The sequence below is a fragment of the Trematomus bernacchii genome, unplaced genomic scaffold (assembly GCF_902827165.1).
Source record: "Trematomus bernacchii unplaced genomic scaffold, fTreBer1.1, whole genome shotgun sequence".
NCBI lineage: Eukaryota > Metazoa > Chordata > Actinopteri > Perciformes > Nototheniidae > Trematomus > Trematomus bernacchii.
In genome coordinates, this window is record NW_022987560.1 from 1,124,797 (window position 1) to 1,151,772 (window position 26,976).

The following is a 26,976-nucleotide window of genomic DNA, read 5'->3' on the forward strand; positions in this document are numbered from 1 at the left end:
TTGAGTAAAAGTAGAAATACTCATATCTTGTACTTGAGTAAACTTAGCACTTCTACTTTTACTCAAGTACAAGATCCGAGTACTTCTTCCACCTCTGGTCATTTTTGTTTAATACCCATTTCTTTTGCGTAGTAGTACATTCTTATTTAAGATTTGTATAGATTTCTAACCAGGAAATACTTCTTTGATTTAGTTTTTTTAAGATAAATCTAATCTGTTTTTAGTTTAATTTCTTCAAATCTTCACCAAATAACTTTTTTGTTGGTTTCTGTCACTCCAGCCGTTCCCTGGAGTTTCTGTCTGTTCCCTCAATTCAAAATAAATGTCTCAAACAGTCACTCATCCTTTCTCTAGATCTCTTTATGTTCCTGTGTGAATAAGGAGTTTGTGTACCTGCCAGCGCCAGCAGAAGTTCTCCTAAACACTGCTGGTACGCATCCAGCACCTCCTGATCCCCCTGCCCACGCTCCTCCTGGAGAAACAGTAGTAACAAAAAAGGTCACCCTGGTACTAGTAGAGGTATTTCAGTCACAAGCAACAAGAAATAGTTTGACAAGAGTAGGCTTTGAACTCTTTCAGCTCATTTTCAGTTTTTATAGAAATGGATCAGGACAAAAAGAGAGAGAATCTTTGTTCCTGAAACTTTCAGAGTCTCTTTCCACAGAGGGGACACATGTTGATGTAGAAGAGACATGAAGAAGAGGGGACACATGTTGATGAAGAAGAGACATGAAGAAGAGGGGACACATGTTGATGTAGAAGAGACATGAAGAAGAGGGGACACATGTTGATGTAGAAGAGACATGAAGAAGAGGGGACACATGTTGATGTAGAAGAGACATGAAGAAGAGGGGACACATGTTGATGTAGAAGAGACATGAAGAAGAGGGGACACATGTTGATGAAGAAGAGACATGAAGAAGAGGGGACACATGTTGATGTAGAAGAGACATGAAGAAGAGGGGACACATGTTGATGTAGAAGAGACATGAAGAAGAGGGGACACATGTTGATGTAGAAGAGACATGAAGAAGAGGGGACACATGTTGATGAAGAAGAGACATGAAGAAGAGGGGACACATGTTGATGTAGAAGAGACATGGAGAAGAGGGGACACATGTTGATGAAGAAGAGACATGAAGAAGAGGGGACACATGTTGATGTAGAAGAGACATGAAGAAGAGGGGACACATGTTGATGAAGAAGAGACATGAAGAAGAGGGGACACATGTTGATGTAGAAGAGACATGAAGAAGAGGGGACACATGTTGATGTAGAAGAGACATGAAGAAGAGGGGACACATGTTGATGTATAAGAGACATGAAGAAGAGGGGACACATGTTGATGAAGAAGAGACATGAAGAAGAGGGGACACATGTTGATGTAGAAGAGACATGAAGAAGAGGGGACACATGTTGATGTAGAAGAGACATGGAGAAGAGGGGACACATGTTGATGTAGAAGAGACATGAAGAAGAGGGGACACATGTTGATGTAGAAGAGACATGAAGAAGAGGGGACACATGTTGATGAAGAAGAGACATGAAGAAGAGGGGACACATGTTGATGTAGAAGAGACATGAAGAAGAGGGGACACATGTTGATGTAGAAGAGACATGAAGAAGAGGGGACACATGTTGATGTAGAAGAGACATGAAGAAGAGGGGACACATGTTGATGTAGAAGAGACATGAAGAAGAGGGGACACATGTTGATGAAGAAGAGACATGAAGAAGAGGGGACACATGTTGATGTAGAAGAGACATGAAGAAGAGGGGACACATGTTGATGTAGAAGAGACATGAAGAAGAGGGGACACATGTTGATGTAGAAGAGACATGAAGAAGAGGGGACACATGTTGATGAAGAAGAGACATGAAGAAGAGGGGACACATGTTGATGTAGAAGAGACATGGAGAAGAGGGGACACATGTTGATGAAGAAGAGACATGAAGAAGAGGGGACACATGTTGATGTAGAAGAGACATGAAGAAGAGGGGACACCTGTTGATGAAGAAGAGACATGAAGAAGAGGGGACACATGTTGATGTAGAAGAGACATGAAGAAGAGGGGACACATGTTGATGTAGAAGAGACATGAAGAAGAGGGGACACATGTTGATGTATAAGAGACATGAAGAAGAGGGGACACATGTTGATGAAGAAGAGACATGAAGAAGAGGGGACACATGTTGATGTAGAAGAGACATGAAGAAGAGGGGACACATGTTGATGTAGAAGAGACATGGAGAAGAGGGGACACATGTTGATGTAGAAGAGACATGAAGAAGAGGGGACACATGTTGATGTAGAAGAGACATGAAGAAGAGGGGACACATGTTGATGAAGAAGAGACATGAAGAAGAGGGGACACATGTTGATGTAGAAGAGACATGAAGAAGAGGGGACACATGTTGATGTAGAAGAGACATGAAGAAGAGGGGACACATGTTGATGAAGAAGAGACATGAAGAAGAGGGGACACATGTTGATGTAGAAGAGACATGAAGAAGAGGGGACACATGTTGATGAAGAAGAGACATGAAGAAGAGGGGACACATGTTGATGAAGAAGAGACATGAAGAAGAGGGGACACATGTTGATGAAGAAGAGACATGAAGAAGAGGGGACACATGTTGATGTAGAAGAGACATGAAGAAGAGAGGACACATGTTGATGTAGAAGAGACATGAAGAAGAGGGGACACATGTTGATGTAGAAGAGACATGAAGAAGAGGGGACACATGTTGATGTAGAAGAGACATGAAGAAGAGAGGACACATGTTGATGTAGAAGAGACATGAAGAAGAGGGGACACATGTTGATGTAGAAGAGACATGAAGAAGAGGGGACACATGTTGATGTAGAAGAGACATGAAGAAGAGGGGACACATGTTGATGTAGAAGAGACATGAAGAAGAGGGGACACATGTTGATGTAGAAGAGACATGAAGAAGAGGGGACACATGTTGATGAAGAAGAGACATGAAGAAGAGGGGACACATGTTGATGTAGAAGAGACATGAAGAAGAGGGGACACATGTTGATGTAGAAGAGACATGAAGAAGAGGGGACACATGTTGATGAAGAAGAGACATGAGGAAGTGTATTTTGCCTAATAGGTAACCTTTAAGTTTTCCATTGCCATATCTACGCTGTAGTTAATGTACAAATGACAATAAAGCCTTGAGTCTTGAATCTATGTACCTTAGTGATGGCAGCAGACGACGCCTGCAGAGCAGCGAGAAGCCGGGGTTTATCTCGAGACATTTCTGGAGCGGAAAGAAAAAGGAACAATAGTTTTAGTCCTAATGTTAGTCGGTCTTAATGCAGCAGCAAAGTTGGGAGGGTAACTTTAAACATGTAATCCGTTACAATAACTAGTTACATGTCAAAGAATGTAATCAGTTACCTCATCTGAGTATCACAATATCAAAGTAATCTGATTACTTTCTGTTACAAGTTGCCTTCATTTGCACAAATTAGCATGACAGCCCAGGCAGACAATAGTGAACAAATTGTCGGCCGATTTGGACAGTTTTGGAGCAGTTTTGGGGGGTTAGTGAGGATGCTGAATCCATTTCTGACATTTTCAGGATCAAAAATGTCAGATAAAACCAGAAAGAGGCCATATTTGTACTCTCTGTGGGCTGAGTTGGACTACCATGAGCGGTGTAGCGACCATTCGATATAGAGAGCACGAGATGGAAATGAATACCTCTACTGTGGACAATTTGTTTTGAGATAAATAAGCTATCTGTCCAATCCAAAATTCATCAATATCAGCAAATATGTCTGGTAAAAACTGCAATTTCTGACCCTGAAATGGACTCAGCATCCTCAATAACCCCCAACATTTTCAAAATCTGTAATTGTTTTACTATTATCAACATAAACTATGATGCTTATCAACGCAACTTATGCTAATTGCCCAACATATGCAACTTAGCTTTCGGCAGTTCATGTGCTGGGACCCAACTATACATTTCTGTAGGAAGATATTTATAAAGTATACACATTACTACAGTACTGTTTGTTTTGTGTATTCATTGAAACCTCTTTGCACTTTCTGGTTGGATTACTGGCAGGTTTTAACACTCGTTTCAAATCTGTATCTACTCAAATTTCGTCTTCATTCCCCGTTTTGCCCAGTGGCCTTCTCTCTGCCCTAAGATGTGTTTTTTACCTCGGAGGATATCCCTGGAGTTCCGGGCTTCCTCAAAACTCAGCCTGTTGTCCGAGGCCAGCAGTGATTTCAGCTCCTCGGCTCTGGAAACGTACTGACGCACCTGAAGGAAGTCATCTCACATTTACTCAACTTAATCAAATCCAGAGATGGCAAAAGTTCACACATCCTTTAAAGTGGACCTATCATGCTATATTTGAATAATATAGTGTAGGACCATACCTATATAAGGCATATTTATAAAAATACCAAACAGATCATGCATTTTAGCCATGCCTCATTTTGCTCAATTTGACATTTTTTAGATCTGTTTTAGCAAGGGTTGATTCAGTGAGAACAGCACCACCTACAGGCCTGGCATATGTACTACAGCGTCTCCAGCGCTTTCGAACGGCAATGGCCGTGGCTGTCTCCTCCTGATTGGTGGAGTTGGCCCAATAGCCGTAGCGCCACCGTCCTGACGTCAGGACAGTGTTCAAATCTGGATCAGTTTTTATCAGATCCGTTGCAGCCCCTTTTTTAGAGATTTGGGTATGGAGGAAAATAGAGAGGGTTGTGTTTTCTGACACTTGGTGAGTTCCCTGGAACACCGGGGACACATATTCATGTAGAAAAGACATACAAAAGTGCATTTTGCATGATAGGTCCCCTTTAATTTACTTTTAAAAACTCCAATTGAGGTTGCTGTTCTAAGATCAAATGTTTGGGGCGATATAGAAACAGAAAGGAGCCTCCCCAGTTTTCTTGTAATGCATTCTTCTAAAAAGTGAAATATTGGAAGATCTGAGTGACGGAGCCATATACGGACTTATACTATTTAATACTTATCCATATATTTTATTAAGTAAATCTTCCTTTCCTTCGAGTGTTATTGAAGTAGATCAAATAAGTTGTTTTATGCTTTTATGTTGAGAAGGCAGTTTATGGGAGACCTGGTGTTTATGGGGAGTGCCCCGGTAGGTTGTTTACCATCGGGTATGCACGAGGCAAGAAAATAGAAAAATAAACTGTTGTATATTCTGGTATTAAGAAAATAAAATGCACACGATGACTTTTTGCTCGGACCTTTTTTAAACCCATGTGTAAGATTCGCTGACGGGTGTCTCAGCGGCACTTTGTTTTGAGTTCTATTACTGTTTTATATTTGATATGATTTGTGCTGCTTCAGAGTGTCCTTGCAGGTTCATAACATGAGAGACAGTCACTTACATATGTTGAGAATAGAGAAAGAGAGAGAGTTTTCAGACCTACCTTCTGTCGGAGAGTTTCTTTACGCTGTCGGTCTGTCTCGTCTGCAGAGGAGACAAGATGTGGTCAGTGGTGGGAAGTAACTAAGTACATTTACTTAATTACCATTTTTGTAGGTACTTGTACTAGAGTATTCAAATGTTTTGCTACTGTGTACGTTTACTCCACTACATGTATTTAATACCTTTAGTTACTTCACAGATGTGGATGAATGATGTGAAATATAATCAAGTGTTAAATCAGACTTTAGTTCCACCTGGAGTAAATCCACAAGCTACTCTGTAGTATACAAAGTCATTCAAACTAGCTGCACCTTTACCAGCTTTGAGAACACTTTCATGATCAATCATTATAAAACATATCATATATATTATTCTGAAATGGACCAATCTGCACAATGACTACTTTTACTGTCGCTACTTTAACTATATTTTGATGATAATACTTTTCTACTTTTACTTGAGGAACATTTTGAATGCAGGACTTTTACTGTAACAGAGTATTCCTACACTCTGGTACTTCTACTCAAGTACAAGATCTGAGTACTTCTACTTTTACTCAAGTACAAGACCTGAGTACTTCTACTTTTACTCAAGTACAAGACCTGAGTACTTCTACTTTTACTCAAGTACAAGATCTGAGTACTTCTACTTTTACTCAAGTACAAGATCTGAGTACTTCTACTTCTACTCAAGTACAAGATCTGAGTACTTCTACTTTTACTCAAGTACAAGATCTGAGTACTTCTACTTTTACTCAAGTACAAGATCTGAGTACTTCTACTTCTACTCAAGTACAAGATCTGAGTACTTCTACTTTTACTCAAGTACAAGATCTGAGTACTTCTACTTTTACTCAAGAACAAGATCTGAGTACTTCTACTTTTACTCAAGTACAAGATCTGAGTACTTCTACTTTTACTCAAGTACAAGACCTGAGTACTTCTACTTTTACTCAAGTACAATATCTGAATACTTCTACTTTTACTCAAGTACAAGATCTGAGTACTTCTTCCACCTCTGGTTTTGGTTTCACTTTGACAGTTAACTGTGGTGTGGTACATTTAAAGCTCCACAGACAGGAAGTGATGCTCCACAGACAGGAAGTGATGCTCCACAGACAGGAAGGCCCAATCCCAAACCACTTCCTCGACCCCTCCCCTCCGTGACGGAGTGAACTCCGTCTGTAGCTACACTCGCAGCTGAACGATACTCCCTCCTGTCAGATGGAGGGAGTAAATACAGCGGCAAGCTTTGGGACAAACTCCCCTCTCTCCGGCAGAAACAGGAAATGCTGTAACTGTATGTAACAACGGTTTCAAATCTGCATGTCTTTGACAAAAAATGTAAATTAATAACTCAAATAAAACTCCAAACATCTTTAAATATGTTACTTGGAACTACTTGTAAACAGCGTGTTTCCTGACGGACACACACAGCGTTGAGCCGGTCCGGTAGAGACCGGTCAGGTAGAGACCGGTCTCCAGTCAGCACCGCTGCAGACTCGCTGTTTGAGGGCTTGATAGCCCACTCCCCCTCCACACCGCTCCACACTCGTTGGTTTGGAACAGCACTTAATGTGGCGGACCCTCCGCGCGAACGCGCAAACGGAGGGGTAGTACGGAGGGGTAGTGTGTAGGGGTAGGGTGTAGGGGGCAGTTTGGGATTGGGCCGAAGTTATGCTCCACAGACAGGAAGTGATGCTCTTACAGTGGATAGCGGGGACAAAGTGCTCCAAAGCGCTGCAGTAGAGACAGAGTGCGGCGTCTCTCTCTCCCTCCTGGTCCTTCTGAACCGCCTGCAGCACCATCGCCTTCTGAAGACAGGAAACAGGAAGTGGCATCACTAAATGAATCTGTGCTGTCCTGTTTTTCATTCTCACCCTGTTGCTGTTAAACTACTGAATTTGCTTTGGTAGAAATGGTGCATGCAAAGACAGAGAAAGATCAAAACGTAGCAAAAACAATTATAAAAGCTATTTAAAACAACTGATATATGTTTTAAGACTATTGTATCAAATGAAAAATAAAGACAATATTTACAGAAATATAATTATGTGAGAGCCTGAATAATAACAATATGTTTCTTTTATATAGCACACTTTAAAAACAATATCATCTCAAGGTGCTTCACAATGCTATGAGGAGAAAATTAAATAAAAGTTATCTAAGGAGCATATTGAATAAAATATGGTGATATAAAAAAGGTTAAAAGCATAAAAGGTTAGAATACAAAAAAATTGAAATAAAATAATGCATAGTGTTTTCCCCGGGTGGATAAAAGTCAGTGCATGCAGAGTCATGCGTGAAGGGAAAACCTAACACGTGCTCAGCCGATTACACACACATTATTCATGGTCATGTAGAGTATAGACACACATGCCAGCGCCAGAGAGGGCAAAAGTAAACACATAATTTCCTCAAGTAGAAGTACAGATACTCGTGTTTAAAAATACTCTGGTAAAAGTAGAAGTACTGACTAAACTTCTTTACTCAAGTAAAAGTAAAGAGGGCTTTGAAATGTACTTCAGTAAAAAGTACCCATAACTAGCAGCTGTTTTAAAGAGTACCTGACCTCCCTTTATATGAATAGAACAATAATGTCATTGTTAGCTAATGAATGTTTCCATGCTGAACAACGGCAACATGACAACGTTTTCATTGGTCCCTCTTCTTTAGAGAAGACCAGGAAATGATGGATACACGGATCGTGTTCAAATCAATAGGCACGCAATGACTCTAAATAATAATGATCACGCCACCAAACACACATTCAAACTAAAGGAACCAGCCTGTTTGGGAAATGAGAGAAGTAGAAAGTACAGGTATTTGGGTTCAACATGTAAGAAGTAGAAAGTACAGGTATTTGGGTTCAACATGTAAGAAGTAGAAAGTACAGGTATTTGTGTTAGAAATGTAAGAAGTAGAAAGTACAGGTATTTGGGTTCAAAATGTAAAAGGTCGTCAGAAAAAGTCGTAGTGGAGTAAAGTACTGATACCAGAAAAATGTACTGAAGTACAGTAACGAAGTATTTGTACTCCACTACTTCCCACCAGCGTACACTCCCTTTTTCTTCTCACCGCTTTCACTAGGCTTTCTGCACTCGGCATGTGCTCCATATCCACAAAAGGGTGCGTGAAGAACTCTTTAAAGGTGATCCGGGCGTCTGGGTTTCTGTCCAGCAGCCGCAGAAGAAGGTCTCTGCAGTTCTTGGATACTCGGGCCCCGGGAGGCAGCTGAGGCACAAAACATGACCTTATTATGTTGCAGTAAATCCACAGGACAAACCCCGGGGAGAAGGACAGCGGATTGTTGCCAAAGACCTTCAAGTCTCACAAGGAAAAATCTAAAGATGACCTTAAAACTCTTGAGTGAATCCCTGGGTAATGAGCCATATGCTAATCCATTTAGCTCCAGTCTACACGAGTGTTGTGAAAGCCCTCCATCTTTTACAGTATACCGTTATCTTCCACTGTTATAAAGGTGATACACAGGTTGTGTGTGCATGCAATCAGGACAGCTGTAATGTCAAGTTAAATATGTGTAACTTGTTAGTCCAGTTTGTTCAAGTGCCACTTTTAGAGTGTTATGTCTGTAGAGATGATCATTGGGATAAAATGAATTGCAATATATTTGTCCGGGATAATCATAAAATCAAATGTTCACACACGACTAGGACAGCGACACAGATACTACTTTAGTTTCAAGCAGTCTGTTACGTTTGTTTTTACATGGGTGATCTCATACACATGAATATTTATAGGGCCATAACGCAGGGATTGTAGCCTCTGCAGACCATTTACATGCACTAAAACCTACAGAACACACTAAAGGGAAGGGAAGACTCAAAAACAGAATAGGGCCTTTTTGAAAATGCAACTTATGGTAGAGATATTTGTTTTCTAAACAGGTCATAATTGTAAATGTTGTATCGGCCTGTCGACAAAAAAAGTATTTTATTTCTATCCCAGATTTTCCATTTAACTTTAGAAAGGTACCTGAATCGTGACTGACAGTCCTGAGGGGGATGAGGGTAAAGTGTGAAAGTCTGCCATCTAGTGGTTTCATGGCAAAGATTCACAAATACTGGGAGAGAAAACTCACGAGTCAGGGGTAATGTGTTTTTAATTACAGCTGTTGTTCAGTGTGAGCAATAAAAACAGAGGTGACTTCAGCCTCATCAAATATGATTTATTATTTAAGTTCTCTTATCCCCAGGCGTTGTTAGTGTGTGTACACTTTCTAATAGTCTCATACCAATAGTGAGCAACTCTAGTCCTTTTCAAAAAGCAATGTGCTTTACAGATAATCTAGACATAATATGACATATTTGTACCATGTCATGTGACATGTAATTGGGCTTATAATGAATGTAGCTCCCATTATGTTCTTCAATAATTCTCTTTTATATATTTTAGTCATTTCATTACTATATCCACAGTCTTCATATCAAAGTGTTTTGTCTTTTTGGCCTAGTTTAAATGTTCTGAATGTGCTTTTTATTGCACTTCATGGTGCATCTGTTGTATGAAAAGTGCTCTTTAAATAAAGTTCATTATGAAATTAGAGTTTGTGACATTTTGAGTATCCATCAAGTGAGGAATACGTAGCACGGTGGAGCTTTATTTCACAGTGAGTACGTCGTAATATTAACAAAATGTCACTAATAAATAACTAATTCATTTCACGAATCTGACCTCAATAGGTTGGTTACTCCGGATCTTCTCCTCCAGTTCAGCGTATGATCTTGATGCGAATGGTGCACGCCCAAAAAGTGCCTCTAAAAGAACAGAAACAGTGTTAAGTTCAATCCATCTGCAGTGACTTTACCAACAAGTAGTGATGCATTTCCTGTAACTGAGAGTGAGACCCCACGCACACTCAGACACTCAAAACCAGACACTTTCCACGCTGCTATGGACAGCCTGGAACTAATGCACATTCCCAAAGATATTGAAGTGACTGTTATTTTGTATATATAGGATATACATACTTTATACATATATTTGGTTTTGTATTCAGGATTGTGGGAAACGGTATTTTGATCTCTCTGTACACACAAACTGAAAGATTGACAATAAAGTTGACTTTGACTTTGAAATAATCTTATTTAGGCGACCTTAAATAAGTCGTGTTGGTCTTTGTTGAGAAATTGTTTATGACTCCTATAGTACGTTGTTACTCACACAGAGCCATTACTGTAGAGTGACAAATGTTTATCTTTCACGGTCAACTTGTATATATTTTGTTCTGTTTCATTTTTCTATTTTGAGATGTTACATTTTATTTGTGTTTACTTTTCAAATTATGTGCATAACTTTATTTATCAAGCTGCTGTGACTCAATCAATTCAATCTTACCTTTTATCTTTTTACAATGCAGCAGAGGTGGGAAGTAGTGGAGTACAAATACTTCGTTACTGGACTTAAGTACATTTTTCTGGTATCTTTACTCCACTACTTAGTTTTCTGACGACTTTTTACTTTGACTTCTTACATGTTGAACACAAATACCTGTACTTTCTACTTCTTACATGTTGAACACAAACACCTGTACTTTCTACTTCTTACATTTTGAACACAAATACCTGTACTTTCTACTTCTTACATTTTGAACACAAATACCTGTACTTTCTACTTCTTACATGTTGAACACAAATACCTGTACTTTCTACTTCTTACATGTTGAACACAAATACCTGTACTTTCTACTTCTTACATTTTGAACACAAATACCTGTACTTTCTACTTCTTACATTTTGAACACAAATACCTGTACTTTCTACTTCTTACATTTTGAACACTAATACCTGTACTTTCTACTTCTTACACTTTGAACACAAATACCTGTACTTTCTACTTCTTACATGTTGAACACAAATACCTGTACTTTCTACTTCTTACATGTTCAACACAAATACCTGTACTTTCTACTTCTTACATTTTGAACACTAATACCTGTACTTTCTACTTCTTACATTTTGAACACTAATACCTGTACTTTCTACTTCTTACATTTTGAACACTAATACCTGTACTTTCTACTTCTTACACTTTGAACACAAATACCTGTACTTTCTACTTCTTACATTTTGAACACAAATACCTGTACTTTCTACTTCTTACATTTTGAACACTAATACCTGTACTTTCTACTTCTTACACTTTGAACACAAATACCTGTACTTTCTACTTCTTACATGTTGAACACAAATACCTGTACTTTCTACTTCTTACATGTTGAACACAAATACCTGTACTTTCTACTTCTTACATGTTGAACACAAATACCTGTACTTTCTACTTCTTACATGTTGAACACAAATACCTGTACTTTCTACTTCTTACATGTTGAACACAAATACCTGTACTTTCTACTTCTTACATTTTGAACACTAATACCTGTACTTTCTACTTCTTACATTTTGAACACTAATACCTGTACTTTCTACTTCTTACATGTTGAACACAAATACCTGTACTTTCTACTTCTTACATGTTGAACTCAAATACCTGTACTTTCTACTTCTTACATGTTGAACACAAATACCTGTACTTTCTACTTCTTACATTTTGAACACAAATACCTGTACTTTCTACTTCTTACATGTTGAACACAAATACCTGTACTTTCTACTTCTTACATGTTGAACACAAATACCTGTACTTTCTACTTCTTACATTTTGAACACAAATACCTGTACTTTCTACTTCTTACATTTTGAACACTAATACCTGTACTTTCTACTTCTTACACTTTGAACACAAATACCTGTACTTTCTACTTCTTACATGTTGAACACAAATACCTGTACTTTCTACTTCTTACATTTTGAACACAAATACCTATACTTTCTACTTCTTACATGTTGAACACAAATACCTGTACTTTCTACTTCTTACATTTTGAACACAAATACCTGTACTTTCTACTTCTTACATGTTGAACACAAATACCTGTACTTTCTACTTCTTACATTTTGAACCCAAATACCTGTACTTTCTACTTCTTACATTTTGAACACAAATACCTGTACTTTCTACTTCTTACATGTTGAACACAAATACCTGTACTTTCTACTTCTTACATGTTGAACCCAAATACCTGTACTTTCTACTTCTTACATTTCCCAAACAGGCTGGTTCCTTTAGTTTGAATGTGTGTTTGGTGGCGTGATCATTATTATTTAGAGTCATTGCGTGCCTATTGATTTGAACACGATCCGTGTATCCATCATTTCCTGGTCTTCTCTAAAGAAGAGGGACCAATGAAAACGTTGTCATGTTGCCGTTGTTCAGCATGGAAACATTCATTAGCTAACAATGACATTATTGTTCTATTAATATAAAGGGAGGTCAGGTACTCTTTAAAACAGCTGCTAGTTATGGGTACTTTTTACTGAAGTACATTTCAAAGCCCTCTTTACTTTGACTTGAGTAAAGAAGTTTAGTCAGTACTTCTACTTTTACCAGAGTATTTTTAAACACGAGTATCTGTACTTCTACTTGAGGAAAGGATGCGTGTAATTTTACCATCTCTGCAAAGTAGCATTACAACTAATTTGAGGCGTGTGATCCATGTTTTCTCTCACTGACCGTAGAGGATGACGCCCACGGACCACAGATCCACTCTGGAGTCGTACTGCCGTCGGCACACCATCTCCGGAGCCATGTAGAGCGGAGAGCCTCTCAGGGAACTCTGCTCATCCCACGGAGACATGTACTGAGCAAAGCCAAAATCTGAGAGCAAATCACAGAGGGAAACACGATTCAATGTGACAGGTCTGAGACGAGGCACCAACAGTAGAGGCAAGGCAAGGTGTTGGGAAAATAGTGAATGTCCTCTTCCAATCTGAGAGCAACATGATAACAAAGGTATCCCAACTGTAGCTGTGTACATGACAGGATGTATGATTACCTAGAAGAGCATCAGGACTGTTTGAGGCATATGATAGCTATGTGATTAACATGATGATTCAGCCTCTATGGAGATAGACATATGACAAGCATGATCATTTCTGACGTGGAGCTAATCTGAAGTAAACATTGAATACTGCTTTCTATTCCTCCATCTTGTGACTGTGTAACTCCCTCTCTTGGATATCAGCATGTGAAGGACACTGTTCAGGAACTAGTTGATGCTCTGTATGTGATGACTACTTCCATTCTGGAGAGGATCACAGATACATGGATCCTGAGATTGAAGCTCAAGCCGGTGACGAGAGATTATTAACATTTTTAAGTCATTCATTTTTTAGATGTTGAGAAAAAGTCAGATTTTTTAGAAAAAGTCAGATTTTTTTTTTGAGAAAAAAAGTCAGATTTTTTTTTTTAAAGTTAGAATGTGGAGATTTTGAGAAAAAGACAGATTTTTGGGGGATTTTGAGAAAAATTCAGAATTTTGTGATTTTTTTGAAAAAGTCCGATTTTTGGGGGATTTTGAGAAAAAGTCAAAATGTTGAGAAAAAGTCAGATTTTTTTAGAAAAAGTCAGATTCTTTTAGAAAAAGTCAGATTCTTTAAAAAAAAGTCAGGATTTTGAGATTTTGTACATGACAGGATGTACTGCTTTCTATTCCTCCATCTTGTGACTGTGTGACTCCCTCTCTTGGATATCAGCATGTGAAGGACACTGTTCAGGAACTAGTTGATGCTCTGTATGTGATGACTACTTCCATTCTGGAGAGGATCACAAATACATGGATCCTGAGATTGAAGCTCAAGCCGGGGACTAGGGAGATTGTTCTAACACACGGCAAGTGTATTTATAGCACTTTTCAACACAACGCAATTCAAAGTGCTTTACAAAAATGAAAGACATTAAGAGCATTAAGAAACATATTATAAAATAGCATTTAAAAAGCAAAGATAATAAAACAAGAATAACACAGGTACATGAATAAAAGTTACAGTGCAGTGTGAGATATGAATATCAATTAAAAGCAGCGGCAAAAAGAAAAGTCTTCAGCCAGGATTTAAAAGTAGTCAGAGTTTGAATTAGCCTTTAATTAGAGATTCAATTAAAGGCTGAGCTGTGGAGGTATGGGAGAGCAGAGAGGAAATGCAGTTTATCAGACCAAGAGTACATTATTTCTTCCGAGGGGAGATAGGTTTGGTGACAGTTTCTCCAGATTAGAACAAATTAAAAATAATAATATATATATATATATAGGTAAAAAAACAAAGACCCAATCAAATACAATTGCTTTAAAATATTTCTATAATTATAACAAATGAGAGTAAACATGTGAAATAAAAGGCTAACATAAAATATTCTATCGGCATAGAAGAGTAAAACGTAATACCAAGTAATAAGCATTACTACTAATACGACAATAGTTATTCAGTTCATGTATCTGTGTGTGTGTGTGTGTGTGTGTGTGTGTGTGTGTGTGTGCGAGTGATCACCTGCCAGTTTTAGGATGGACCCGCTGAGCAGGATGTTTTGAGGTTTCAGGTCCAGGTGAGAGATGTTTCGCTCATTAAGAAACTGCAGGGCACAGGCTGTGTAACACACACACACACACACACACACACACACACACACACACACACACACACACACACACACACACACACACACACACACACACACACACACACACACACACACACACACACACACACACACACACACACACACACACACACACACACACACACACACACACACACACACACACACACACACACACACACACACACACACACACACACCACACACACACACACACACACACACACACACACACACACACACACACACACACACACACACACACACACACACACACACACACACACACACACACACTTTCTTTCTAACACAACAGTTACTACTCAAACAATTTACACAATGGCTGAAAATACTAAATACACGATGGCTGTCACACTCCCTAAATTAAAACGTATTATTGTTCTTATTTGATGGTTTCTTACTAAATCCCCAAAAATATATAATAATACTAATTGATACCCAGAGAAGCCGCTGACTCACCGATTTGCTGCAGGAAGCGCCGGACCACAGTTTCAGGTAAAATCCTGCGACTTCGAATAAAGCACGACAGATCTCCACCAGAACACCACTCCAGGATCAGGTAGATATTCTCAGCATCCCACTGGTCACAGAGGAGGGTTCAGACCATCAGCAGCATATTTAAATGTAGAAAGACTTTCATTTATTCTAGAAAATACACATATACTGAGTGATGTGTCCTGCAGGGCGATTCTAAATCAACATAGCTTTAATGGATACAGATAGATACACACCATTGTTTAAATGTGCAGGGTATAGGTTAATTAGATCTGATGGTGGATTTATTTATATAGTTCTCGAACCCATCCCTCATTTGTTTTGTAGAAGCTCAAATCTAAAACATATAATGTAGCAAGCTCAGGAACAAACAGAGTTTCTGAGAGGCTGAGGTTCTGCATGGTTTTCAGACGAGCTATCTAAAAAGATATGCTGAGATCCAAAGATGTGTTGAACAAAATCTTACTTTAATGAAAATGATCAACTTAGTACAACACACAAAAACAAATAATTATAATAATCTAGCTATCACAAAATCCCACCTCACACACACGTCAAACACAACTCACACACACGTCAAACACAACTCACACACACCTCACCCATACCTTACACAACTCAGGCTGCAGCCACACGAGGACGATAACGGTCGTATCCGCTACAGTTCTCTATCAGATAGACGGTTCGGCCACACGAGGCCGACACGGAAACGCAGAAAACGATAACGATAACGGGTCCCTAGGTGGGTAGATCTGGGGAGGCAACGCTCTGGGGGGGCAAACGGCTCCGTGTCTACGCCTAGACGATCATGTCCTGATAACGTTGAAGCAATAGCCCCGCCTCTCCCCACCTCTCCTGCTCAGAGATCAGCTGCTGGGCTCTCAGAAGAGGGGGAGGAAAAGAGAGGCTCCATTTTTAATTCTTATATTATTATAAAGAGTCGTTATTCATTTGTTTTAAAGCTCAATAAATAACAAAGAAGACCTTTGACCGGCACTTTTCTAATTTTGTCCGGAAGATTTAAACTTTAACGGACATGTTGACCGGCGAAAGTAACTGAAACTGAAACTCTGCCCCACGGTCCCCTCGTCCCTTGGAAGAGGCGGAGAGGTGGGTGTTTGTCATCTGCTGGTGGACTAACCGGAGAGCAGCAGGAGCACATGCCAACCATGTGCAATATATTGCCTCGGGGAGGGAGAAAAAGAGCCAGAGCGTCCACAGCGGGGAATAAACAGAAAGGCAACCATGCGGGAAGTCTTCTTCGCTGCGTTTGTGGCCGGAGTACAGCGCCACTTACAGGCCCGGCATATGTACTACAGCGTCTCCAGCGCTTTCGAGCGGTCTCGTCTCTCGACGGACACGTTTCTGTTGCGTGTGGACGGAATACTTTTTTGATATCGATTTCGGTTTGTTTGCGTTATTGTCCTCGTGTGGCTTCAGACCACACACACACACACACACACACACACACACACACACACACACACACACACACACACACACACACACACACACACACACACACACACACACACACACACACACACACACACACACACACACACACACACACACACACACACACACACACACACACACACACACACACACACACACACACACACACACACACACACACACACACACACACACACACACACACACACACACACACACACACACACACACACACACCATCTTTGCTTTGTAATGCCTGTTGTAAAATGCCATTATATAATGTGTTTTTACTGTATTTATTCATAAAAAGTATTTTAATTTGTTTTGTAAAGCACTTTGAATTGTCGCGTACAGAAAAGTGCTATATAAATAAACTTGCCTTGCCAACGTGACCCACCTAATGCAGTCCATAATTGATCCAGCTATAATAAGTAACGATATCATAAACATAGAGCAACTCCAAAATATAGACAGTGAAAAAATGTATAGAATGTACGACAGATCTCTGATAATCGTGGCTTCTATATATAAATAAGCGTACCTGGAAGTCTTTGAGCTGCACGATGTGAGGGTGTCTCATGGTTTTGAGGATTTCTATCTCTGTGAGCAGGTTCTCTGTAGAGACTCTGTTCAGAGACTTCTTGGAAACCACCTTCACCGCCACCACCTCCCGACTGTCGCCCTGCAACACCAACACATACACTTTCATTACAACAAAACATGTAGAAACTAGAGAGTAGAAATAAACAGAAAAAAGTCTGAATTTTGAGAAAAAGTCAGAATTTTGAGAAAAAGTCAGAAATTTACGATTTTGAGAAAAAGGTCTGAATTTTGAGAAAGTCTGAATTTTGAGAAAAAAGTCAGAACTTTTGAGAAAAAAAGTCAGAACTTTTGTTCTTTACAGGGAGATGGGGGACTTCTGTTTGCAATGAGCTCAATAATGTTCCTCACACAGATAATAATATATATTCCATTTCTATTTCATTGTAAATACTGCAATGTTTTACTGTATTTTACATGTTTTAATGTTATTATAGTTTTCTTAAAATAGTTCTCTATCTGTGTTTGTAATTTTTGTTTTACTTTTATGTATGCACCATGCCGGAAGAAATCTGCCACTTCCTTATAGAGCCCCTCCTCCAACACACACGAACGCGCACATGACCAATGAGGGCACGAGATAAGTTTGTGCCCCGATGGAAGGCTGACAGGCAGGTAGGCCATCCAGTTATTTTAGCCGGGCCGGCTCAGATGATTGGTCGTGCTTTTTACAGTACTACGGCTTCCACAGATGAAATTTTTTTATGGATTTTTTGTCAAAGCACTTAAGATATTAATTGCTATCGGAATGTTAAGAGCATTCCATGGAATATAACAAAAAGTGTATCTCGAGCCGGTTTCTCACACTTACCTACCCTACCTTTAATGGTAAAAGCTTAAACAGTTGATTACCTGCATGCCACAAAGACTGATGTTCTAATATTTTGCACATTTAAGTAAAAATGTAATTTTTTTTATTGATTGTTATAATTGTACTCAGCCATGTTATGTTAGATGTCAATCCACTTACACTGTAACTACTCTGGCCTTGAAGTTAGATGCGTAACCTTCTGAACCTAACTGATGTCCACTAATCCATATAAAACAAAGTTCAAGCATACATTAAGCACAAAACAATAAATAAGGGCACTTTGATATTTATTTTTTATTTTATATTATTTGATCCTATCTTATCTTCTACTTTACACCTGCATTTTGTACACTGTCCCTGCCTGCACCATGTCCAATGTTGTCTCTGTTGACAACCTACTAGGTGATTAAACTGATCTTGTATCTTGCTTATTTCTCCTTAGGAAAGCGGGCACGCGATGACAGCTTCCTTGACACCATCATGGCGATGGCCCGCCGTGCCATGATCAGCAAGGAGAATGAGGACCTGCGTGCCAAGGAGATGCACGACGAACGGCTGCTGCATTCACACAAGGCCCAGGAATCGGACGACATGGTGATGCAGCGCCATGCTGACTCTGCGGCGCGCCAGGTGGAGGTGTCGGCGCGCCAGGTGGAGGAACAAAATACCTTTCAGGCTGGGCTTCTGGCAGTGCAAAGCGAGCTGATTAAATCCAACAGGCCTTCAATACAAAAATAAATAAAAACTTGTCGTCGTTGATAAACTGTACAATGACTTGTTGGGAGGCGTGGGGTGCAGTGGTCTGGTGCGTTGGTGTTCGGCTCAGGGGAGCACAGGTTCAAACCCCACTGCAGTAAGCATGTCGTTGTGTCCCTGGGCAAGACACTTCACCCCAAATTGCCTACACCTGGGACAGTTCATTTTGTATTATTGTGATTATATATATGCCACTGTTATTAATACTGACACTTCACTTTGCACTAAGGTGTGTCTGCTGCTGAGCCTACCTATTGTTATTATATATATATATATGTTTTGATACTACTGACACTTTATTTGATATTGAAAATGTTAACTTCTATTCACATGCATACGACACACCTGGGACAGCGTGATGCTGTTATTGATATTGTCTTGAGTGTGCAATAAAAGAGAACCTACATGGCGATTAAACAGAGCCTGTATCTTACATTTTTCATTACATTTCATGTAACTAAGCTTGCTTATTTCTCCTCTGACACTTTATCTTTACAGTGACCTGTGTAGCATCCTATACATCACATTTAAGTGATTATTCTGATACCATCATGTTTCATCGGTTATAAACTGGCGAAGCTTTATTTATTGTGGCTTTCAAAAAGATAATTTCATTGTATTTCAAAATGGCGTCCATCTATTTATAGAAAGAGAAATGGTTAAGTTTGTTATTACCAGTGTTGTGAGTTCAATATTTTTAATTAATTATAGTAAGGGAACATCTTAGGAGTTAGTGTAGTGAGTTTCAGAGCAGTGTAATAATTATTTGACCTAAAACTAAATGTTTTTATGAACATGACATGGGGATTTGCTAACTTTTGATTTCCCCCATTTTACACGACACAAATGGAGGCCACTATGGGCCACAACTAACACGTAGGTTTCTGTAGGGTTCATGGCAGACGGATGCAGTTGTTCTCAGGAGGATATATAATAAAGGTGTGTTAACTGCTGAGCCTATTTAGTGTGCATACGACACACCTGGCACAGTTTATTCATTTCACACGTAGCGTAGCGCGTGCATGTCGTCATCCAATCCTTTTGTCAATCCTTCTTAACCGCCGTCGCCTCCGAATCAGCATTGCTATTGCATTTGACTGGTCGACGATCTGTATTTGTGTTTGCTTAAATAACTCAGACGAAGCTCATGTCTGAGGTCGGAAGGTAAACAGACGCCTCATATACAGCAGGTGGGCGTGGCAGTATACGGGGGAGGTTTTTCTTCTTCTTCTTCTCTCGGTTTTTTGGCGGATTGCAACGTTAAGGTGCATACCGCCACCTACTGTACTCGCCGTGAAGTTGTTTGCGGCCTGCCAGTAAACCCAAAGCAGAAGAAGAAGAAGTGACGTCAGCTGCTTCATTTGCCTAATCCACCCCCAGGAACTCATTTTGGTGTGAACGCGATCTGCTTTAGTTCATCAGAACTAAAAGAGCTCTCATGAACTATTGAGGGAAAAGTACTTGGTGTGAACGCGCCTATTGTTCTGTATGTTAATGGGAATATGCAATAAATGGAAGAAAGGATATTCTGCCTGGACGTTCACTATTTTTGCTATACTACTATAATTGCTCTTTGCACTGCACTGTTAGTGTACAGTTTTATTATTATGCTGCTGTGTTTATTGTATTTTTGTAACTCTGGCACAACAATTTCCTTCGAGATAAATATATAATCCTATTTTATCTTATCTTATCTCATTAACCTGCGTAAGACTCGCTTCATGGTGCTCAAGCGGCAGTTTTAAGTTCAGTTTTTCTATTTTATTTCTTTTATTAGCCGTGTGTACAAAAGTAAAAAGGGTGGCGTGCAATACAGTTTTATTTGTATCTGAAAAAAGTGTCGCCCATGCCTCCGACTCTTCCACCAACCCACCTTCCTGTAGGCTTTGTAGACGGTGGCGTATGTGCCGCTGCCGAGGCGCTCCGTGAGGATGAAGTCTGACAGTTTGGGAGGAGAAAAACTGGAAGCCATGCTGACGACGGAAACATCCAATCAGGTCCGCGCTGAAATGTAGAGTACAGTTGATACAAATGCAATTTATATACAAAATGACACACCAGGGGTAGACATTACAACATTGTAACCACTGGCCCAAGAGCATTCGTCCAAAAAATCGACTCTAATAATGAAGAAAATTAACACATTTGTTGCAATAGTAATTTATGCACAAACTACATTACTACTTGTACTACAACATTTTAATCATCAGTTCTTCCTCCTTTTCCTCAATTGCTCATATTTGGTTTATTAAAATTATTATATTGTGGTCATTGTTAAAAAAGAAGAAGGAGGGTCACATTTCTGCTATGAGTATTATTATTTTTATAATACATTTTCTGACTTCCTGTCATTATCAGGAGTTAGCATGTAATGGCTATGTACTAGCCTAGATTAGAACCTTCATTATCTTAAACTGCTGGGACATTTCCCTATAGCTAATACCTTTATATTTGTTCTACTCTTCACTTACTTGTCAGCATAGGTCGGCATTGATGTACAGAGCCGACAAAAGACCCATCGTCATATTGAAGCCAACTCCATCGATCAAGCCAGTGTGGCTGAAACTTTCTCTCCCTCTTCTTCTCATACTCCCTGCCACTCTCCTTTAACTCCTCCGGTGACTTTCTTTAATTTAAAGATTGTTTTTTGCCCGGTGCTTGGCCGGTTACCGCTGGTTTAAAATCATTTTGGCGAATGGTTAGGTGGCGAGAAAGTCTGTAGTGAACGAGCGCGCTCCCACACGGGAGCCTGCTCGTGCTGCGCTCCGCAGCAAAGAACAGCTGTTTGCTTTTCACCCAACAACGACAACCTCCTCACGAAACGCTATGTTGTGGCATTAATAAACTGAACAATTTAACAAAATTGCTTGTCAAAATACAATACCACAGGACAAGGCAAATGGAAAGTAGGCTACGTTATGCTGGCCCGGTGTCTAATGGCGCATTTCCACCGCAGGCCTTGCTCGACTTAGTACGGTTTTGTTAGGCCTTGTTAGGCCCGGCTCACTTTAATGCTGCGCTTCCATTACAGTTTAGGAACTGGGGTAGTATCTATAGTAACGCAGTGTAGGCGGAGCCGTGACGTCATCTTCAATGAGCACCCCAGAAAAACAACATCAGCCGTTAGCTGTTAGTCCTCAGAGCTCACAGCTCCTCATATCTGTTCAGAAACTAGACAAAAGTTAAACAAGTACAAACCACAGACTGCCTGTGTCATGGTGAATACAGTCGCTGCTTTATTTATGTCTGTATAGGCCGTTGTTGTGAGTGTGGACGGTCGGAGCATATACTGCGTTAGCTTAGCCAATCTCCATTTAGAAAACACGCATTTTAAAAGGTTTTTCGCCTGCCGTCTGTCTGCAGACTTGTCAAAGCATTAATTCATGGTTTTTACTAACCGGTATCAGTATGTTGTTACTTCGGCATCATTTTGAAACGTGTATTACAATTAAATCCCGGTCAAATATGTCCATCTTGTTGTAGTTGTAGCCCCCTTGCCAGTGATTCTCTCTCTAGTTTAGCAAACTCAGCCCGACTCAGCCCTGTTTGTTGGCCCCGATAGAACCACGATTTTGTCGGGCCAGAAAAAAGGTGAAAAAGTAGCCCCGGGCCGGAACTAGGCATAGTGGAAACGCAACCAAAAACGGGCCCGGCACGACACGGCACGCTTAAACCGCGCTCCGCGCCATGGGGGAAATGAGCCAATATGGCTTCCGGGCCAGCGGGCCATTTATAATGTGGAGCCCTGCAGCCTGTTGTTCACCCTAACCTGCTAATGAGTGATGATAATCTTTGATTCAACATTCAAGATCAAGATTCAAGGCTTTATTGTAAAGTAACGTGACATTGAACTGTGCCTGTGGGTATGTAGATATTATTATGTACACTTATTTGTATTTTCTTTTGATTGGCCTTAGGATGGCGAAAATTGGACGACCATTTTAGTTTTCATTTCATACAGCACTGTAAACTGCATGAAATTATGCATGTTTATGTATGTGTTGTGTGTGTGAGGACCCCAGGAAGAATAGCCAATGCTCATACTAGTGCTAATGGGGATCCTAATAAAGACATATCGTCATATGTGAGATATGTCAATGGAAAACTGAAGTCCCAGGCTCCTCCAACAGAGCAACATGAATATATAAAGGACATAGAACAAATAAAACAGATACAACAGTGCAAGAGAATGTTTTGAGATGTGCAAGTAAATAGAAATAAAATAGAAATAGTGCAAGATCTGGAGTGGCTCTAGGTTGTAAGTCCTTCATTATCATATGAACAGAATGACAATAAAAAGCTTAAATCTGAGGCTCATTAAATGTGAATACATAATACAAGAGAAAATCAGCAAATGAACACAACATTTGAAAGAAGTCGTTCAAACAGTTTAAATATAAAGCTTAAATATAAAAGGCCTAAATAAATCAGAAAACCTTAATTCTTCCCACAAAGGGGTAATTAACATTGTTAGAGCGAAAGAGCCAAACATACCTAACATTAATTAAGAGGCAGGCATAAAATATTAAAGATAAAGATGATATTACAGAAATGACCATTTACAAAAATACACATGCAGGTGGACAACAAGTACAAACAAGTAGTAGTGTTTAAAAGATCAATAGGTAAGTGTATCATGTATATCAAATATCAATCAATGTGTATTTTTAGTATAGAGTATAAAGAAATATTAAATGTAATTAAATATAAAATAAAGTAATATGAATGTGTAATATTATATATATTATATATATAAAGTAGGGCTGTGCAATTAATCGTATTTTAATCGCAATTACGATTTTGGCCTGCCACAATTACGAAAACAACATAATCGAAAAAAACTATTATTTTGCTTTGCTTGGTTGTGACCGTGCAACATATTTGATCTAATGAACTTTGGTCTCATTTATTTGTATTTATCATATTTATATATGTTTAGTAGCTTGGGGAAGTGCGCTCCAAAATATTTGTTGATCTTGTTTATTGGTATTTATTATTTTGATATTATTTATTTAAATGTATCATTTATTTTTGTATTGGTTTTTCAGTTGAATTATACGTTCAGGGTAATCAACAGTTAAAAAGATACTGTTCAAATTATTATTTGTATTTGTTTTAAAGTTCAATAAATTGATTTTTTCAAAGTCAATGAATAATCGTATTTAATAATCGTGATATCAATTATTGACCAAAATAATCGTGATTATGATTTTTGCCATAATCGCACAGCCCTAATATAAAGAGATGTAAACAGCAGTGTAGTACATGTTTTTATGCATTATGAAATATATGCGTGGACTGTCTATCTGAACCAATCCACATTAAACAGACTAATAAGTTATTTATTTTACCAATCATTTACAGAGTTCACTAACAGCAGGATTTCAAAGTTCACTGGGTATCGTTTCTTTACCACAGGTGGGAGAAGTACTCAGATCTTGTACTTGAGTAAAAGTAGAAGTACTCAGATCTTGTACTTGAGTAAAAGTAGAAGTACTCAGATCTTGTACTTGAGTAAAAGTAGAAGTACTCAGATCTTGTACTTGAGTAAAAGTAGAAGTACCAGAGTGTAGGAATACTCTGTTACAGTAAAAGTCCTGCATTCAAAATGTTCCTCAAGTAAAAGTAGAAAAGTATTCTCATCAAAATATAGTTAAAGTAGCGACAGTAAAAGTAGTCATTGTGCAGATTGGTCCATTTCAGAATAATATATATGATATGTTTTATAATGATTGATCATGAAAGTGTTCTCAAAGCTGGTAAAGGTGCAGCTAGTTTGAATGACTTTGCATACTGCAGGGTAGCTTGTGGATTTACTCCAGGTGGAACTAAAGTCTGATTTAACACTTGATTATATTTCACATCATTCATCCAAATCTGTGAAGTAACTAAAGGTATTAAATACATGTAGTGGAGTAAAAGTACACCATTTACCTCTGAATACTTTCACCTGGCTGCTATCTCAAAATTGTTCCTGGTACTAGATGTGTATATTCTAAAATGTGTACTTTCTACATTTATCTTTAAGTATTTTAATGCAATCTTCTTAATTAACATGAAGCTATCTTTGGCTCTTTTCTTACTGTAACAATGTACACATTCCCGTCTGTGGGACGATATTGTGAGTCGGATTCTAACGTACAAGTAACTCAAAACTGTATTTAAGTACAGTACTTGAGTTACATATCCCCGATACACCACGGATTAAAAACAGGCTCTTCAAATGACTTAAATCGTTTCCTGACATGATTTATCCTCCTAATAAACAGGCAAACTGTAATACACCGGTTAATTAAACTGGATTTAACTTCAGTTTAGGAGCTAGTTCTTGCTAATGTAGCACAAGCTATGCTGGTAATGTAGAGTTAGCAAGTAGCAGTCAACCGTTAGCATCAAATACAACTGAAGCATGTTTTAAATCACATTTAAAAACAGCAGACTCTCACCAGGAGCTGATGATCCTCATGAAGGAGAGTTTGTTTACATTGTGACTGTTCTGGTGAAGGCGGAACCGCGACAGATCCGCTGACTTGAAAAAGACTCAGGAAATATGTTGCTGCCATCTAGCGGCTGGACTGCGGTACTGCAAGATATCAACCACCAGTCAGGAGGAATGTACTTTAAATATTAGAGGTGGGAGAAGTATTCAGATCTTGTACTTTAGTTAAAGTAGAAGTACTCAGATCTTGTACTTGAGTAAAAGTAGAAGCACTCATATATTGTACTTGAGTAATTTAAGAAGAAGTACTCAGATATTGTACTTTAGTAAAAGTAGAAGTACTCAGATATTGTACTTTAGTAAAAGTAGAAGTACTCAGATCTTGTACTTGAGTAAAACAGGAGAGAGGAGTGGAAGCAGCAGGCGTTTAGAGAAATTAGAAATCCTCTCCTCTGATCGTCATTTTAAAGCGACGTCTATTAATGATGACACAGCAGCACTCTGATGGACAGAACTGTGTTCATGACAACTTATATATTTACTTGAACTAATTCACAGTTTGGTATAACGAGACAATAGCAGGCTACAGATGCCGACATATACACACACACATATACAGTTATATATACTTATATATATATATATATATATATACTCTTGTGGTGGGTTTACATAATTCACCCACAGAACCTTGGGTGGTACACTCTCCTAAAAATATAACACTGTCAGAGAGTGGTCGCTACAATGGGGAAATGAAATGACGGGATGAAAGTTGTATTCACAATTATTCAAATTAAGCAGGAGAAACCAAACCAACTGAGACCAGTCTGTCCGCCGCATCTACGCACACGCACGCACGCACGCACGCACGCACACACACACGCTACTTTAAAGTAGAGACACTACATACTGATATACACCTGAACATCAGCAGGAGAGGACTCTTTAAAGTAGAGACACTACATACTGATATACACCTGAACATCAGCAGGAGAGGACTCTTTAAAGTAGAGACACTACATACTGATATACACTTGAACATCAGCAGGAGAGGACTCTTTAAAGTAGAGACACTACATAACTTAAACACATATTTCTCGATGATGATACCTCACACAGTAAATTAATATCATTGTGATTCCTATATGTTATTTATGTGTCTGTGTAGGTGTTGAGGTGGGGTTCCCTGCAGGATTTAAGCTTACGAGCATTTAGCTGCTGCTTCTCCTGCAGTCCAGTCAGCTGCTGCCTTTGATGTCGGCGTGTTTTTCCCAGTGTCGGTGAAGGTGGAGGTTGATTTGCATACAAAGATATTCTCTCCTCCTCTTTGTTCTCGCTCAGAGAGAGTGGTTGTCTTCATCAATCAGACGAGTTTATCTCAGTGGTTCAGGGCAGATTTGGCGTGACGTCGGGCGGAGGTAAAACTTTTGTGTGCTACCCTGCAGTA

At 39.1% G+C, this 26,976-nt stretch overlaps 1 protein-coding gene across 1 annotated transcript in view; it reads right to left on the bottom strand.

Moving 5' to 3' along the window:
* The window catches only part of ulk3 (unc-51 like kinase 3), a 37,934-nt gene extending 12,309 nt beyond the window's left edge, over positions 1-25,625 (bottom strand). Inside the window, exons 1-13 of the mRNA XM_034124019.1 lie at positions 25,537-25,625; positions 20,964-21,094; positions 17,465-17,605; positions 15,430-15,550; positions 14,841-14,936; positions 13,030-13,173; positions 10,132-10,214; positions 8,515-8,670; positions 7,145-7,250; positions 5,439-5,479; positions 4,188-4,290; positions 3,209-3,273; positions 394-472 (exon numbers count right to left, since the gene is read on the bottom strand). Coding sequence (XP_033979910.1) covers positions 394-472; positions 3,209-3,273; positions 4,188-4,290; positions 5,439-5,479; positions 7,145-7,250; positions 8,515-8,670; positions 10,132-10,214; positions 13,030-13,173; positions 14,841-14,936; positions 15,430-15,550; positions 17,465-17,605; positions 20,964-21,062 — 1,234 coding nt within the window. The 5' untranslated portion in view covers positions 21,063-21,094; positions 25,537-25,625. The remainder of the gene's footprint in view (positions 1-393; positions 473-3,208; positions 3,274-4,187; positions 4,291-5,438; positions 5,480-7,144; positions 7,251-8,514; positions 8,671-10,131; positions 10,215-13,029; positions 13,174-14,840; positions 14,937-15,429; positions 15,551-17,464; positions 17,606-20,963; positions 21,095-25,536) is intronic.
* Positions 25,626-26,976: the final 1,351 nt, after the last annotated feature.